This window comes from Coturnix japonica, chromosome 3 (genome assembly GCF_054131305.1).
Source record: "Coturnix japonica strain WE chromosome 3, WE-NBRP24, whole genome shotgun sequence".
In the NCBI taxonomy this organism is placed as follows: Eukaryota; Metazoa; Chordata; class Aves; order Galliformes; family Phasianidae; genus Coturnix; species Coturnix japonica.
Window position 1 is genome coordinate 41,236,832 of NC_140665.1, and position 14,764 is coordinate 41,251,595.

At 39.2% G+C, this 14,764-nt stretch overlaps 1 protein-coding gene across 4 annotated transcripts in view; it reads left to right on the forward strand.

Annotated features, from left to right (window-relative positions):
- RPS6KA2 (ribosomal protein S6 kinase A2) overlaps nucleotides 1-14,764 on the forward strand; it is a 216,835-nt gene that overhangs the window by 57,123 nt on the left and 144,948 nt on the right. The window contains exon 1 of one of the 4 annotated variants that reach the window (XM_015858005.3): nucleotides 14,012-14,699. The exons of 2 other annotated variants lie outside the window; for them this stretch is intronic. In XM_015858005.3, coding sequence (XP_015713491.1) covers nucleotides 14,601-14,699 — 99 coding nt within the window. In that variant the 5' untranslated portion in view covers nucleotides 14,012-14,600. Of the gene's footprint in view, nucleotides 1-14,011; nucleotides 14,700-14,764 lie in introns of those variants that run through there. One more of the 4 variants, XM_085543447.1, reaches the window with a different exon arrangement.

Consider the following 14,764-nt stretch of genomic DNA (forward strand, 5'->3'; position numbering starts at 1 on the left):
AAGGTAATAAGAAGGTTTATGAAAATTTGTCTAAATGCACAGGAAGTAATGAGTTGTTGATGATGTGTGTCATGTTGTCTGTTGCTGTGGGAAGACTCGTTGCAAAGTTGGTGAGCAGAATCCTGCCTATATATGGGAAAGACTATGGAACAGTTGATATGGATTAAACTATGATGGGCTTTCTTGAAATTTTAAAATGCTAATCAAATTAAGCTTTATATTAAATGTTGCAATTCCATCTCATTCTCCAGAAAGTGTTGCTATGTATAGCTTCCAATAAGCAAAGCAAAAGCCTTTGACCCTCATCTTTCTTGAATGTTCAACATTCAGAGCCTGCATTTCCCTGGAGCTTCCCTAAGAACCATCAGGAGCTGTGTACTGGGATGATATGAGGCTGATGTGTAAGTGAGAATGCTGCTGAGGGTTTTCAGAAGAATGCTGTGGGGTGGAGATCAGGTGAAAGTATGAGGTGGAGAGGCAGGAAAAAAATCCTTCAAAAATAATTTATCTAGAAATGTTGTTTGTATTACTCTGATATGCCCTGAAAAAACCCATGTGAGATGACAAAAGTAGTGCTGTAGAAAATCCTAGGTACCATATCAGATAGTAAAAGTATCCATCTATGAGGAGCTGCTTATGGTTGAGTTGTTATTCTTCATATGTTATTTTTATTACATAAAGTGATTTGAGGAGGAAAAGTAAGTATTTGAAACTTCAGATCTACTTTTAGCAAACAGCTTGATGAGCTTACAATAGGGAGATACCTACTGGTACTTATTTTCTAACACACAAGCTTAGTACCTCAGAAGCAAATCAAGTGCTATTGGAGGAAGCTTGGTAATGAAACTGAACCGCTGGTTGCGCTTATTATTGAAAATTTCATTGTGTGTGCTGAAAAGTTGATTTTTAAAGCACGGTGCGTAAAGACAGTGATTTGTAGAGCTTGGGGTGTTTTTTACCATCAGAAATTTTCACTGAGGGGGGAAAAAAAGGAAGGCTTCAGTTGATAGTGTAACAATTTTCCTTGATAAATGAAAAAGTATAGTGAAATTTTTGTCATTTATTGAGATTCTGATGCTGTTATAATGGGTTCTTGGTGAAAGCCAGATACAGTTTATAGTCAGAATTGTGCTTGCATTATCCTAGACTTCTCTGAAATATTCTAACTTAGCTGTAAACTTGCACTGAGAATAGATGTCCTTTAACTCAAGAATGGGCAAAACTCAGTTGTAGTCTACAAGCAACAACCACGATGGTGAATAGAGGAAAAAAAAGATAAGTTTGTTGTTACGAATAATATATATAATGGCATATTATTAGATGTACAGTGAAATCAGTTATGAAAGGCCAATTTTTGGAGCATGTTGTTGTTATTTAATAATCTGTTACTTGTTCTCAATATTTAAAATAATTAAAAGTTCTTATTTCTTTATTCCCACTTTTGTGCTATGCTTTTGTGTAGCTCCTTTCTGTATTTTGCAAGATGGTTTAATTCTTCAAACTGAGATGCAGTCATTATTGATTTCTGCACTGTTGGTTTTTTTGTGTTAGTCAAGCTCTTAATATATGCTTGGTGTTGATAGAGAGAACATGCATTTTCTCTGAAGAGTTGACTGCGAGCAAAGGTCTTGATCCTGAGAATACTGAATTATGCAGGTACTTTTCTGGGGATGAATAATCCTTTCCCAATTAAAAAACAAACAAGCAAAAAGAAAAGCTAAAAAACCCACAGAATACTACCCAAACAAAAAATAAATAAAAGCCAGTAAATTGTTTACATACATTTCCCTTTCTTGCGTTAAATGTTAATATGATTGTGTATGCTTGCCATGTATATAAGGAGAGGTAAAAAAGCTTGCTTTTAGCTACTGGATGTGGAGAACAACATGGATTCACTCTTTAATTTTCACCTTTTGCAATCTTAGCATTACTATCTCCTTGTGACTAACAGTATTGAGTTCTGCAGATTTATTTATTGGCAAGAAATCCTAGGGTATTTTATGGTGCTACCACCTTTATCTTCAGAAAGAGGAGGAGACATGATGTCAGTTGCCTGTATCAATTAGTAAATAAACAACTTCTTATCAAGTTCCTTGAATGCAGTAATTAATGTCAATTCATGAGTTTAAAAGCCTGGCAACCCTGGGTTTTGAAAAGGTTTTAGAAGTCTCCTATGCTACAGGTCATAGAATGCATGGAAGATCTTGCTATTGATCCTGATGTACATATGAAAAATGTGTATCTAGTCTTGTTCTGAATTTCTGCACTGCATGAGAACAGGTCAGCCCCAGGGAGCAGCACAATTGAGCTTCCTTATGTGCACAGTGTACAGAGGCACAGGTACGCATTTACCATGAGAAATTTCAGGCAGAAGTAGGAGAGACACAACATGTTTGCTGTAGGGTGGCACAGGGATGCGAAAAGCATAAAGTCAAAAGCAGCTTGAGGTATGGGGTCTCAGTGTTGGGTAATGCCAACTTAACATCCCATTTGACATTGCAGCTAAACCTACTTAGTGATGAGCTCTCCTATTCTCATCGTCATTGCTGAAGTCTTGAAAATCGGCCAGTCTCTTGCAGGTGACTTCAGGGGGCAGAACCAGCAGAAAGTTTGCTTTTATAGTGTGGTTCTTCTGTAGGATTAACTCCTTGGACAGGTCCACTGTGCTCTTCCTAGTGCAAGTAATTTTGTCAGCAAAAAGCAAGACAAAGGAGAAGGAAAGGTAACAGTGTGGGAACTTTGCAACTGAAAGATGTGTTTGGTTAATATAAGACCTTGACCCAAAGCAGTGGATGACTGCCAAGGGAGGCAGATGACATTATGTGACAAGGCAGGCAGTTGAAAGGGGGTGAGTCTGTGTTTCAGATGGACACAATTCTCTTATTCTTTCACATACTGGCTGAGGACTTGAGCAAACCAGCTTTCTCCCTCATTGACTGTTTCTCCACATTAAGCAGCATTTTCTCGTTAACTGCTTTTACACAGCTATTTAGATTTTCTCTGATGGGGAATGTTGTAGAAGCAAAGTTATGAAGTAAATTGTTTTAAATATGGGTAATTATTAAAAGGCACAACATTTTTCTGTACTTCAGCATTGCTTGGAATTTACAGGATTAAAAAAAAAAAAGCTTTCTTTAATTAAAGTTAAAGCTTCATTACTCCTAAGTTGATAAGAGCTCAGTATGAAAATATCATTGCTACTCAGAACTACCAGAATCTATTGCAAGTCATTTGTGAATCATCTCTAATTAACAAGGTGCTCTATTACAGAGCTGTCTGAACAATGACAGGCTATTTCATGCAACCCTCTAAGCTAAAATCAATTAGCTATATATTATCTCAATTATTTTTAGTATTCTGGAGAAGCTGTTTATGGCTTTTGCCTGCCAAAGAACTCCAAAAAGCAAAGTTACTACTGAAATATAAAGGCATGGACTTTGCCTCCAAACACCCCAAGAAGGATCTGCAGATCCCCCAAAATATCTGGAAACCAGAGTTGTATGGATTTTCTATGTAATCTATTTGTATGTTCTTTAGACCTGCTGTTCATTTTCAGCCAAGACGTCATCAGGAAATATGCTAGGTTTCATACGCAAGTGAAAGCAATGACAGAGGCCAAATCATCTACATTTAAGCTAAGAACAAAGTCTTGCAGCACACCAATGATTGTAAGACATTCAGTGTATATTCATGACCTCACTGAGAGAAGTTAGTCAGTCCTGGTTGTAGGCATGAGAAAAAGGAAACATACAGCTTGATGTAACCTTAAAACTACCTTAAATAGTGCAGGATGTACTTCAGTTTTTATTGCTTATCAAAAATGCATCAAGGTTACAAAAAATGAAGTCTGCTTCAAAGGCAATTGTTTTGTCTGTCTGATGCAAGTGTTCTGTAAGCATTGAGAAAGTCACTGTGGCAAGGTTTTTAACTATTAGAGGAAAGTGAATTTTTAGACAGCCTCCAAGGGGAGCAGCAAGCACTAGGAATTTGAATAAAATGCATGATGATATTAAACCAAGTTTATGATAGTTTGAGGAATTACACATTGAATGACTGCTTGTGGTTATATCCATCTTCTGCTTAATACTGGTTATCAAATTCACTGAGCTGTATGCATCAAATACAACTGCGCTGTAGAGCTCAGGTCATTCTGTGTCCTTACACCTTGTCTGCATGGGCAGCATTCAGTCTGCCTGTAGGGATGAGGTCTGCTTATGTAACTCCACACTTGTTCTGCCTCCAGTTTTCCTTAGTTAGCTTGCTCCACTACCGGGCTTGTGAGCAGCTGGATAAATACATAGAATATAAAAGGGAGTAGTTAGAGTATGTATACAAACTTAGGCCCGGATTAACTTCGCAGTACATGTTATGCTTGAATGGCAAAGGTGCAAGCCTGAGCAAATCCGAAGCTCGCTGTCTCTAGGAGTCTCACTGTATTCTATAGTTTTGGTAGCAGAGTTGCTGAAAAGATGATGTAGGACTAGTAATAATTAAAGGTAGAATAATTTACATCTCATAACTGTAGCACCTAATGTACTCAAGTACTCCATATACTCTCATATATGCTACAGTTTCGTGCAGAAATTTATGAGAGGTGTATGTTTCTGTGTGCAGTTATACAGGTGTAGCAAAATGTGGAAAGGCCTGACAAGAGAAGTATTGGTATTAGCATCTCCAAGTCAATTAAACAGACGTATAATGTCCTGAATTTTTGCAGTATGACTCTGGATTTCTCATTCTCACTCTTAGGAATCTTTTTCCTTTCAAACAGGCTGAGAATCATTTATAGATTTGACTTTTTAAAACACATAATGGCATCTCATTGTTTCAGATCTTGTGAATATTTAGCCAGTTCATTTCTGCAGATTTTATAAGAGAAATAATTTAGGATATTTTAAAATGCTCTATGCATGCCAGAATTATTCTTTAAACTTCCATTATCAAAGGTAGTTTGACATGGGCTACTTACTCAGTGACTCCAGTTCTTCACCAGGCAAGTGGCTTCCACATCTGGGAAGCTGGTAGCTAATATGGGCACAACTCTTCCCAGCTGAAGAAGGAGTCACTCACAAGGATATGTTCCTGCCTCCACCACAGGAACAAATGTTGGGTTGGCACTAACATTTGTACAGCCACCCCGTGAAAAAGATCAGGGAACTGAAGTAGTTTAAAATTCTGGGATGGGTTTTGGCTCAGTTTTAACTTGGGTCAGTTCTCCAGTTTGGTTCATTCTGTGGCTGTATGCATAATGGAACCAATAGAGAGGAAGAAAGAAATTGTAGCTTGAAGATGGTGGAGTGAGACCACAAGTAATGGTCTTATTTCAGGACTAGCGATATCAATGTTAAAGCCAAGATCCTTGTCTGAAATGCAAAAAAACTTTGTGTAGCTTTCAGACCCATTAGTATCCTTATAAGAAGCAAGTGGCATTAGCTTCATTCCTTCTTCCCATGAAGAATTTAATTCACTTCCAGTTTGCCTGCATGCATCGCTTACACCTACACCCACCTTGCAGCAGGTTAACTGGACTAGGGCAGCCCGTTGTATTTGTTTTCTTCAATGAAATATGATGTTTCTCATGTATTTCCATGAGTTTGTAAACCAAGAGATAAGGCATGATAGAAGACATGCAGTAATACTGCATGAGTCAACTTTGCTGCATGAAGGATTTTTTTATGTCTTTATTTCTGGCCTAGATGTTGTTATGTAGTATGTGTATTTCCCTAAATGCTCTATTCTGATTTCTTCTCTCTCACCTTCCTTCCTGTGTATTTGGACCTCCTGAATTCTAGAGATACACAATAAAGTAGTCCTTAAAAATCACATAGTTGAAATTAATCCTTCTCCCTTTAAACTCAAGTTTAATTTTTATTATTTCATTTCACTTGAGTTAGGACAAGAGGGATGAAAGTAATAAGAAATGAGCCACACATGTAAAGGAAAGATCTGGGGAATAGGAAGTGAGAAAGGAAATGAGCAGAGGATAAAGTAACAAAATAAGGAAAAGATACTGCAAATGTTAAGAACATAGTCATATTGCAGTTATAAGCAGTTTTGAGCCCACAAGATGTTTAGCTGCAATTTATTTGCAGCTTCTGTGGATGCTATCTTAATTCCTGCACTACAGTTACTGCTAGAGAGGAAACTGTTTAGAAGCTGAATACTAAAGGCTCCCATTGAATTCTGTGTGTTGGCCCGTGTGAGATTAAATAATATTTGAATGTTGTATGGACACCTTTTTTTTAAAGCAAGTTAAAAATAATAGTAATAATAATAATAAAAAAAGAGGTGAAATATAATAGTCTGCTTTTTGTTAAGAGCACCACAACAGTCAGAGAGGCAGTGAAATGAACATTTTCTACTGAATAATATAGAATTGACAGCAGTCTGTAGGCCTAGATTCAGCTCACGAGAATGAGAGCAGCTATTCTCTCCCAGTACAATAATATGTCTAGGCTGTCCGTATATTGCCAATCCTAAGTTATTCACTATGCTTTCAAGGTTTACTTAGTTTGTAAAAAGTATTTTGGATTTTCATAGCAGATTTATTCCTTTCTTTGAGGAAGGAATTACTAAGATTGATACCCCATGGCTGGGGCTGCCTTTGGTCCTGTTACAGCCCTAACTCGGACTCCTCTGTTCGGTCTTGGAGGCTGATGTTTGTGGGTCAGGGCATGGCCTGTGCCAGAGCCACCTCTGCTACTAGTTCTCCTCACTCTTCAGGAGCAGCATCTGCTTCCTGAAAGCCAGACGAGGGAGACCATCACACTCCTGAAATACTGCCTTCAGGTGGGATGCTGCTCTATCTTGGGAGAGGCTGTCTGGCTGCCTCACATCAGCAAGCTGCCCTTGAAACCTCTGTAATGGAGGGAGGGGGAACTGGTTACCTATCTGTGTAACAATTGTAATGTTTGCCCCTCTATTTGGGACAGATAATTCTTCACTGGGAGTTAAAATTGAACAGCCTCCTAATGGATGGATGTTCTTATCCACGGGATAAGATTGCATATTGGATTGCATATTGGAGAATAGCAGAGATAGATCCCAGTAATGTATTAGGATTAAAGTATCACATTTCAATGAATGCATGATGTGTGAATTGCACCTCACACGTGGCATGCTTTATGGATTTCAGATGTTTTGTGACATTAACATTAAGCTCACCTTTTGGAAAAAGATGGCCCTTGTAGGATTTTTTTCATTGGTTCAAAGAAAATTTAAATATAATCAGTTTACTGGTGAAGTAACGAATTTAAGATTTGTTTTAAAGCATGTTCCATATTGTTTGGATCCACAGTAGCATATTGTGTTGAGGTAAACTGGTGCACTTGGAAAGATTTTTAAGACATCTTGGCCGCAAGTATTCATTGTAGCACGTAGAGTAGTAAGAAGAACACTGGCAGTTCTTCATGATTTGAATTAGTGTATCTAAGGGTATGAATGAGCAGTTGAACTTGTATTCAGTGGTATGGCTTACATAACGGTAGAATCGATTGCACATTTTTATCTCTACTTGAGGAAAAACAGACAAAACAAACTGCCAATTTGGCATTGCACATATGGAAAATAGATTCTCCCTTCATATGTGTTTGTGTTATACAGTGTGCTTCTTTCTATCTGTACCTTGTTGAATTATAGGTTTATTTCAGGATTTGAAAGGTCATACTAAATTCACTAAGATATGTCCGAAGCTTTAGGCAACTTAATAAGTTGTCATTTCTTTACCCATTAGGTTATCATTAGATTAATCAGATGTTTGGATATTTATTTCATATTCTGTATATATCCTTTCAACAATTTTCACACAGTTGTCTGATGAGTAGGAAGACGTACAAAATGTTGATGTTTCTTCCAGATTTGTTGAAGCATATGTTAAGCAGACTCATCTCCAGTGTGGACAGGAGCCATTAGGCAAAAAGAGTATGTTCTTCTTGCTACCTGGTAGCTTGGAGGAGAGATGTGGCACAACGGTTAAGAGAAGGAGACACTGAGTAGCTGAATTCACATTAGGCTGCAGCAAACGGTTGTCTAATGTATATACATTGAACATATTCAAATTATGCCAGCCTTCAACATCATAATAGCAATCATTGCTAACCCAGAGGTGGAGACATTCATATAGTCTATCTTTCTTGTTTTTATCTAAGATGTTTCCACTGAACCACAATATCTGTTTCTGGACCCGTGTTGTCCTTGTGACAGGGGGATATCGTCTTATTCATTCTTGCTTGTTTGGTCAGTTATTGAGTGGAGGATATTTTACTTTGGTTCCAAAGAAGCTGTCTAAGAATATGCTTCTACGTTTGTGTACTACTGTGAGGTTATGTATATATATTTCAGGGCATGTGAATGATTTCAAGTTAGCTCTAAAAATTCAAGTTTTATTGCTTCATCATTAAATCTTAGTTACTAACATAGTCATTTTGCTAGTCCTCATGTTATCCTCTACTTCTGGTGCTACAAAATCCTGATATAAGTATTTTTGTTTTACTATATAAAGTGGATGGAAACTGAGTTAAATGCTGGTTTTAGTTTGTTAGTGGCAAAATGGGACATTGTACAAGGAGAACTAAGAAATAAGTATATGGTTTTGTAAATATCAGATGGAACCTAATGAACTTCTTTGGCAGTTGAAATTATTTTGTGTTTTGCATGATTTTTTTTTTCAGTTTCAAATTTCTTTTGTAGCTGTATTGGAGAGGAAAAGGAAGAAAAAAAAGCACAACACTTCAGTTTTTTTTTTCTTTTTTTTTCTCTGCACTGTTTCTTCTGTAATCTGGATTTAAGAACTGCCACTATAGTAAGTTAAGACAGGACTTCAAAATTCAAGTGATGAAAGAAGTCCAACAAGAAGGAAGTCAAGGCTTAAGATTTCAGGACTATGGATTATTGAACAAATGTCATTCTTGTGGTATTTTACATGGGATATTCACGCAGTCTTGATCTTGACTTTTGGTGAGCAGTAGATGTCACGTATTTTGAAAACATCTATTATGTCTTTTGTCCTACTAGCTATAATATCTACCAAGGTAAATTTGCGTGTGTCATTGGTTTATTCTTTTTTGACGTTACTCACAGTTAGTCTATTTTTTTAAGAAAAGCTAGCAACTACGTGCCCTGCCTAAACTGATATTTTGGCTTAAAGCACAATAGTGATCATTGTGTTTTGTCTGAAACAGCTCCTTTGAATTGGCAGACTATTCCATCTCTATTTTATCAAAGGAGATTTGGAGTGGTGAGGTGTCTAAATAGCAGTGCAGTTGCACATGCTTCAGAATCTGAGTTTGACACACCATTGAGAGGCACAACCATTTGTACAAATTAAGATCCTGACCAGAAAGTAGATTTCTCCTGTTAGATGTATAATATCTTTCAGAATCTATCGGTGCAAATTTATGTATCAGTAGATTTACAATGAATGCATTCCTTTGTAGAGTTGTTCATAGCCAGTCTGAATAAACAGTAAACATATGCTGTGCATAATGGAGTTCTGCCATCCAATTTTGTGTTGTATAACGTTCACTAAAAGTAGATATTCATAAACATGTAGTACAGTTGTTCATACTTCAGTTACCAAGTAGCATCTTTCTTTCAATAAATATCTAGTTTGTTACAGGAGTCTGTTTCTGCTTATTATCAAAACAAAAGAAAGCAGAATTGTTTCTTTATCAGTCTCCTTCAACTGCATTGGAGTAGGAGCTTGTGCAACATAAACGAGATTGGACACCAAATTCCAAGTATGACCAATATCAACCAATGGAGTGAAAGTCTGACATCATTAAAAAGAAAAAAACAAAACAATTGAAGCTGATTCCTTTCTGGCCCATTTTCAGTGCAAGTTACTAGATGACCTGATGAAACAGTTCACAGTAAACTGGCATGTGTGTGGCCATTGATGATGTTGCACACTGTTTTGAGTCTATAAGTAGCAAAGAACGTGAGGAAGTGGTCAATACAGCACTTGTTACACTTGCTAATTTGATGCTCAAGCAAGCGCTATTACAAGATTCTTTTGTGAGGGTTAAAACATCTATCATCTGGTGAAAACTCAGTCAAATCTTGTTGTCTTGTCATCAAACCATTATTTGTGTAGCAGTCTCAGTTCCCTACACACAAATAAGATCAACTCATACATCTGTGTGGTACAGGGAAGGCTATTGCCAGGAGTCTGCTCCTATCTGTTTCCTGCCCATTTATTGGATACAGGTAGACAACATGTGTGGCTTTGATTTCTTTCTTCTGAACAGTGATTTTAATTTGCAAAATGGCTAAAGGGAACTGTGCATCTACTGGAAAAATTCTCTTGCATCCTTTTTCAGAGAACATTGCTGATCACTTGCTTATCATTGCTGGTGAGAAGCATGTCTGAGCTGGCAAATTGTTGCCTGTATTTCACATTGCTGCCTGGGCAGTGTATCCGTGTTTTTGAGACATCACTCCAGTCAAGTAAGCAAGACACTGCACTGGACAAAATATTCAACCAGATTCAGCAGCTGGAAAGGCTGGAAATACAGATTGCTGTACTGACCTAATGAGATCCAAGCACTTCTTGACTATCATGTTCTGTTAGTTTGTTTGGGGTGGGTTTTTTTTTTTTGTTGTTGTTGTTGTTGTTCTTAAATAAGCATCAATAAGAAAAATAACTACCACACTTGCTCACTGAGAAAACAAAAGCCAAGTGGAAATTTGCCTAACATTCAAGATCAGGAAACAGCAATAACCAAGAGTCAGGTACCATCTAATCACTTAGGAAAAGGTGGGGGTTGCTTTTCTGTGGTCTTTTCTGTTTTTCTTGTGTAGTTATTGAGGAAAGATAGCAAGCATTATTACATATGCAAAGAACGTAGCATCAATTTGTATGATTTTACTTTTACAGTGATCTCTAAATTTGCTCAAGTAGCAGAGTCATTTTGGTTTTGCTTATAAATAGATGATTCACATAAAAGGTAGGAAGTCCATTCTGGTCATAGCATCTGACGTGCCGTGTATAAGCAGTATAGAATTTCTGTCAGTAATTTTATAATACAAGCCACTGTTCTTTCTTTCAGGCAAACAATTAGCTCATGTTTCCTTGTTACTTTCAAACTTGATTCACACAGTGCTTTCTGTTGGCATCCTATTGCTGTGGTTCTGTGCAGGTTACTTTGCTGTAAATTTCCCACATCTGTGTCCTTTAGTTAGATACTGCTGTTATTATGGTCCTTTAGTTTTCATGGGATATTATTGGCAATACTGTTTAGCTTTTAAAATTTGGAACTTGTGCTGCGCAATGTCCAGTTTTGAGCAGTTTCTCTTGGAGAGTTTCTTTTAAATTCTGGGCTTGGGTTTCTCTTGCTTGTTTTTTTTAAGTTCTTTTCCAATTGAAGTGATCTTTATTTTGGGATTTTGGTCACTGGTAGCTGCCATGGTCTTTTATTTATTTATTTTGTGCTACAACAAATACAATAACATTTTTAGGAAGTTCAGAATACAGGGAATTGCTGCTTGATATAATTGCATCATATGCCCCACCTTCTCTGCCAGTTTTATTGTTTATTCTTCTCTTAAATTTGATATTTTTAGTAATATCAAGCAGTTCTTTCAGCAGTTAAAATTGTTCAAAGAAGAACTGATAATAATTTATGGCCATGAATTTCTAAGTGCAATGAATTTTTCAAGTAGCTGGTTGATCTGGCAATTGTATGTTTATAAATATATTGATGAGTGTTCTATTTTAATCTAAATGGTATTTTGACTTGCACCTTTTCTGCTAGAGTCATTGGGGAAAATGGATATTATCCCATCAGCTGAAAGTCTGAGATTTTTTTTTAAACCTCTTCACATTGTTTGTTCTGAAGCAAAGCTAAATTCCACGTCCTGGTAGCATACTGTGTGAATGCAACAGGAGACAGCTTTGCTTTTCAAATCTGTTGTTGTGTTTAGTTTACATGCTCATGTATTCTCTTTGATTTCTGTATTTGTACTATTCCTTCAGTAAGTTTTTGCAACTCAGTTTCTTGTATTGCTTACAGCTGGAAGATGCACTCAGCAGCTGCTCTACTGCTTTCTTGTCCCACAGGTGAAGACAAGCATCCTGGCACTGATGATTATTTGTCCTTCTGTATTTAATCCCTAAGCACCTGGTTGGAAGGGGCATAAGAAAGCAGGCAGATCATGCCTACTTCCAAGCCTGCACCTGTGTCTTGGCAGGGATGTGAGAAGAGACTTGCCCCCAAACTGGGCATGCTGCATGTGTTGCAGTGTAACCTTTAGCATCAAGCAACAGCTTCTACTCGTTAACTATATGTTGACAGGGGTAGTGTGTAGTTGTATGTTAAAGCACTCTGTGCATCGTGGAAAGTGAAGGCTGTGATAAACCTACTAGCATAGGTAGTAACAACCTCTCACCTGCTACTGCTTATTGTTATATAGGGCATTTCTGTATGTTTGAGGATGGGAAATGATCTTCTCTGCATGATGCTGGTGTCCCAGCAGGCCTCTGTTATGTATCTGAGGGGCAGGGAGCTACCCTGATCCTTGCCCGATTTCTATTTAAAGCTGGAATGGCTTACCAGAATGAGAATGTGTGGCTCTGAAAAGCCTTTGTCAGTGTGAAAGCAAGGCTGAGTGAAGATGCCCCTTCTGCAGGCAGAGGGCAGGGCACACACAGAGGTCCTGGTGAAGGCCCAGGAGAGGGCCAGGTGAGCGCCTCAGGCCCTTGCACCACTCAGTGCTGCTGCTGCAATTAGGTCACCACGTGAGGGGACATGGAACTCTGCTGCATAAATTGCATCAGCAAATAATTTTGGTGCTGATGCAGCTCTACTAACAAAATAGCTTTTTACCTGCTTCTTGCTTTTGAAAAGGGTTTTTGGTGTACCTGGAATAGCTTAGTTTCTGCCAGACCAGCTGCCTTCACTCTGTTTAGCCAGAAGTCAACACAGCTGTCATGGTAAAGGGCTCCTAGGCTTTGCTCAGTGCACACTGAAGCTGCACCCCCATAGCAGTACTGGAAGATACACTCCTGCTGCCAAAACAGAGAATTAGAGAAACAGTCAGAAGGAAGCATCAAATAGAGAAAAGGACAAAGCAGATTGCCACTCTGCTACATGTGCTGTACTGCAGTTATCTTAGGTGGGGGAGGCAGCAGCAATCAGGGCACAGAGGAGTCAGAGGCCACAGAAAATTGCGGACTGAAGTAGCTATTCAAACCTGACCTCCTTTTTGGGGAAACCATAAATGCCAAACTATTCATTTGCTTGTTTTTATTTGCTTGCTTTTCCAGGTACAGAGATGACAGTGAGCTTTAAACAAAAGAGAGGGGACAGAGCCTGTGAACAAAGCAGGTAGTGACAGGCACAGCCAGCATGGTTCACAGCAGAGCCCAGACAGGCAATTAAAGTAAAATCCAACCCTACTTAGAACAGATCGACTGGAGTAGTATTGTCATTTAACCTCTGAGAGCTTTCTCAGGCTGTAGTGGTGTCAGCTCTCTCTGGGCTTATTTATCTGAGTCATTAATAAGTCATCAGAGCCATTCAATTTCCATATGGGGATATGGGAGAAAGGCATGTCTGGGTATTCCTTGCTAGTCAGAAAGGAAAGACTGCCAAGGACAAGGAGCCTGAGCTGTTCACAGCAGGCAGAGATAGCTCTTCGGTCTCTGGATCACACTCAGATTCATTAGTTTCTGAATAAAAGCTGAAAAATGCATATATAAGGGGAGGGGGTGTGGGTAGCTGTAAGTCTTCATGCTTCCAGTATAGTGAGCAGCTCAGAGCTGCAGCCTGCAAATAGATGCACATATTTAACCTCTGAGAAGGGCTGTAGCTGTCTGCTGGAGTACAATAAGAATAGTAATACTTACCATTTAGAGTGTGCTTTCTATTTTCAGAGCTGTGCCAGCATTAGGTATTATAATGTAGCCTGGTAGGTAATCTAAGCTGGTGGGTCATTATAAGCTTTCTGATTTTAGAGTGGGGGAAGCATCTCTGAGCATGTCCCCTGAGTGAGAGGAGGCTGAGACCCCCCCGTTCTGACTGCAGGTTCATGGCGTCCTCAGCCCTCTCCCGGGAGAGGCTCTGGTGCGGGAGCTCTTCTCTCACATCTGACCACTGGAGCCCTCGGTAATTATAGCGGCATTGAAATTCCGGGCTAAAAACAGAAGTGTAGCATGTGCCTGTTCCCCATGTGATTCAGAAACCAGGAAATCGAAAGAGTCTGGCTGAGAGGAGGGGAGTGCAAAGCCATAGACACATCTAATATTTATCTCAAACCTGCTACGCCGGGGACTCGGAGCTGTCATCTACTGGAGCTGATTATGCATGCAGCAGCACCGGAGCCTGATTGGGCGTAGTAGGTCCTAAGGCGAGGGGGAGAGGGAGTGGGAAGTGAGTTGGGCTTGCAGCACCGAAATGTAAACAGTGGGAAGGCAGACGGAGAACAACGCCGGTGGGTGCCGAGCAGCGCACTTCTCGCCTACTGCCCGCCGGGCTGGATGGGCAGGGGCAGGCACGCCGGGCATCTCCTGCCTGTGGATATCCGTCGGGGCTATCGGGATGCGCTAGCTTTCTCCAGCGCTGCAGCTCCGCCGTGCTCCGCACCGGAGCTCGGACGGGGCAATGGACATGAACATGAAGAAGTTCACGGTGCGGCGGTTCTTTTCCGTTTATCTCCGCAAGAAGTCTCGGTCGAAGAGCTCGAGCCTGAGTAGATTTGAGGTAAAATCCGTGTTAACTTTGTTATATGCAGCAAATACCGTTACGTGCTTCTGACAGAGATGTGA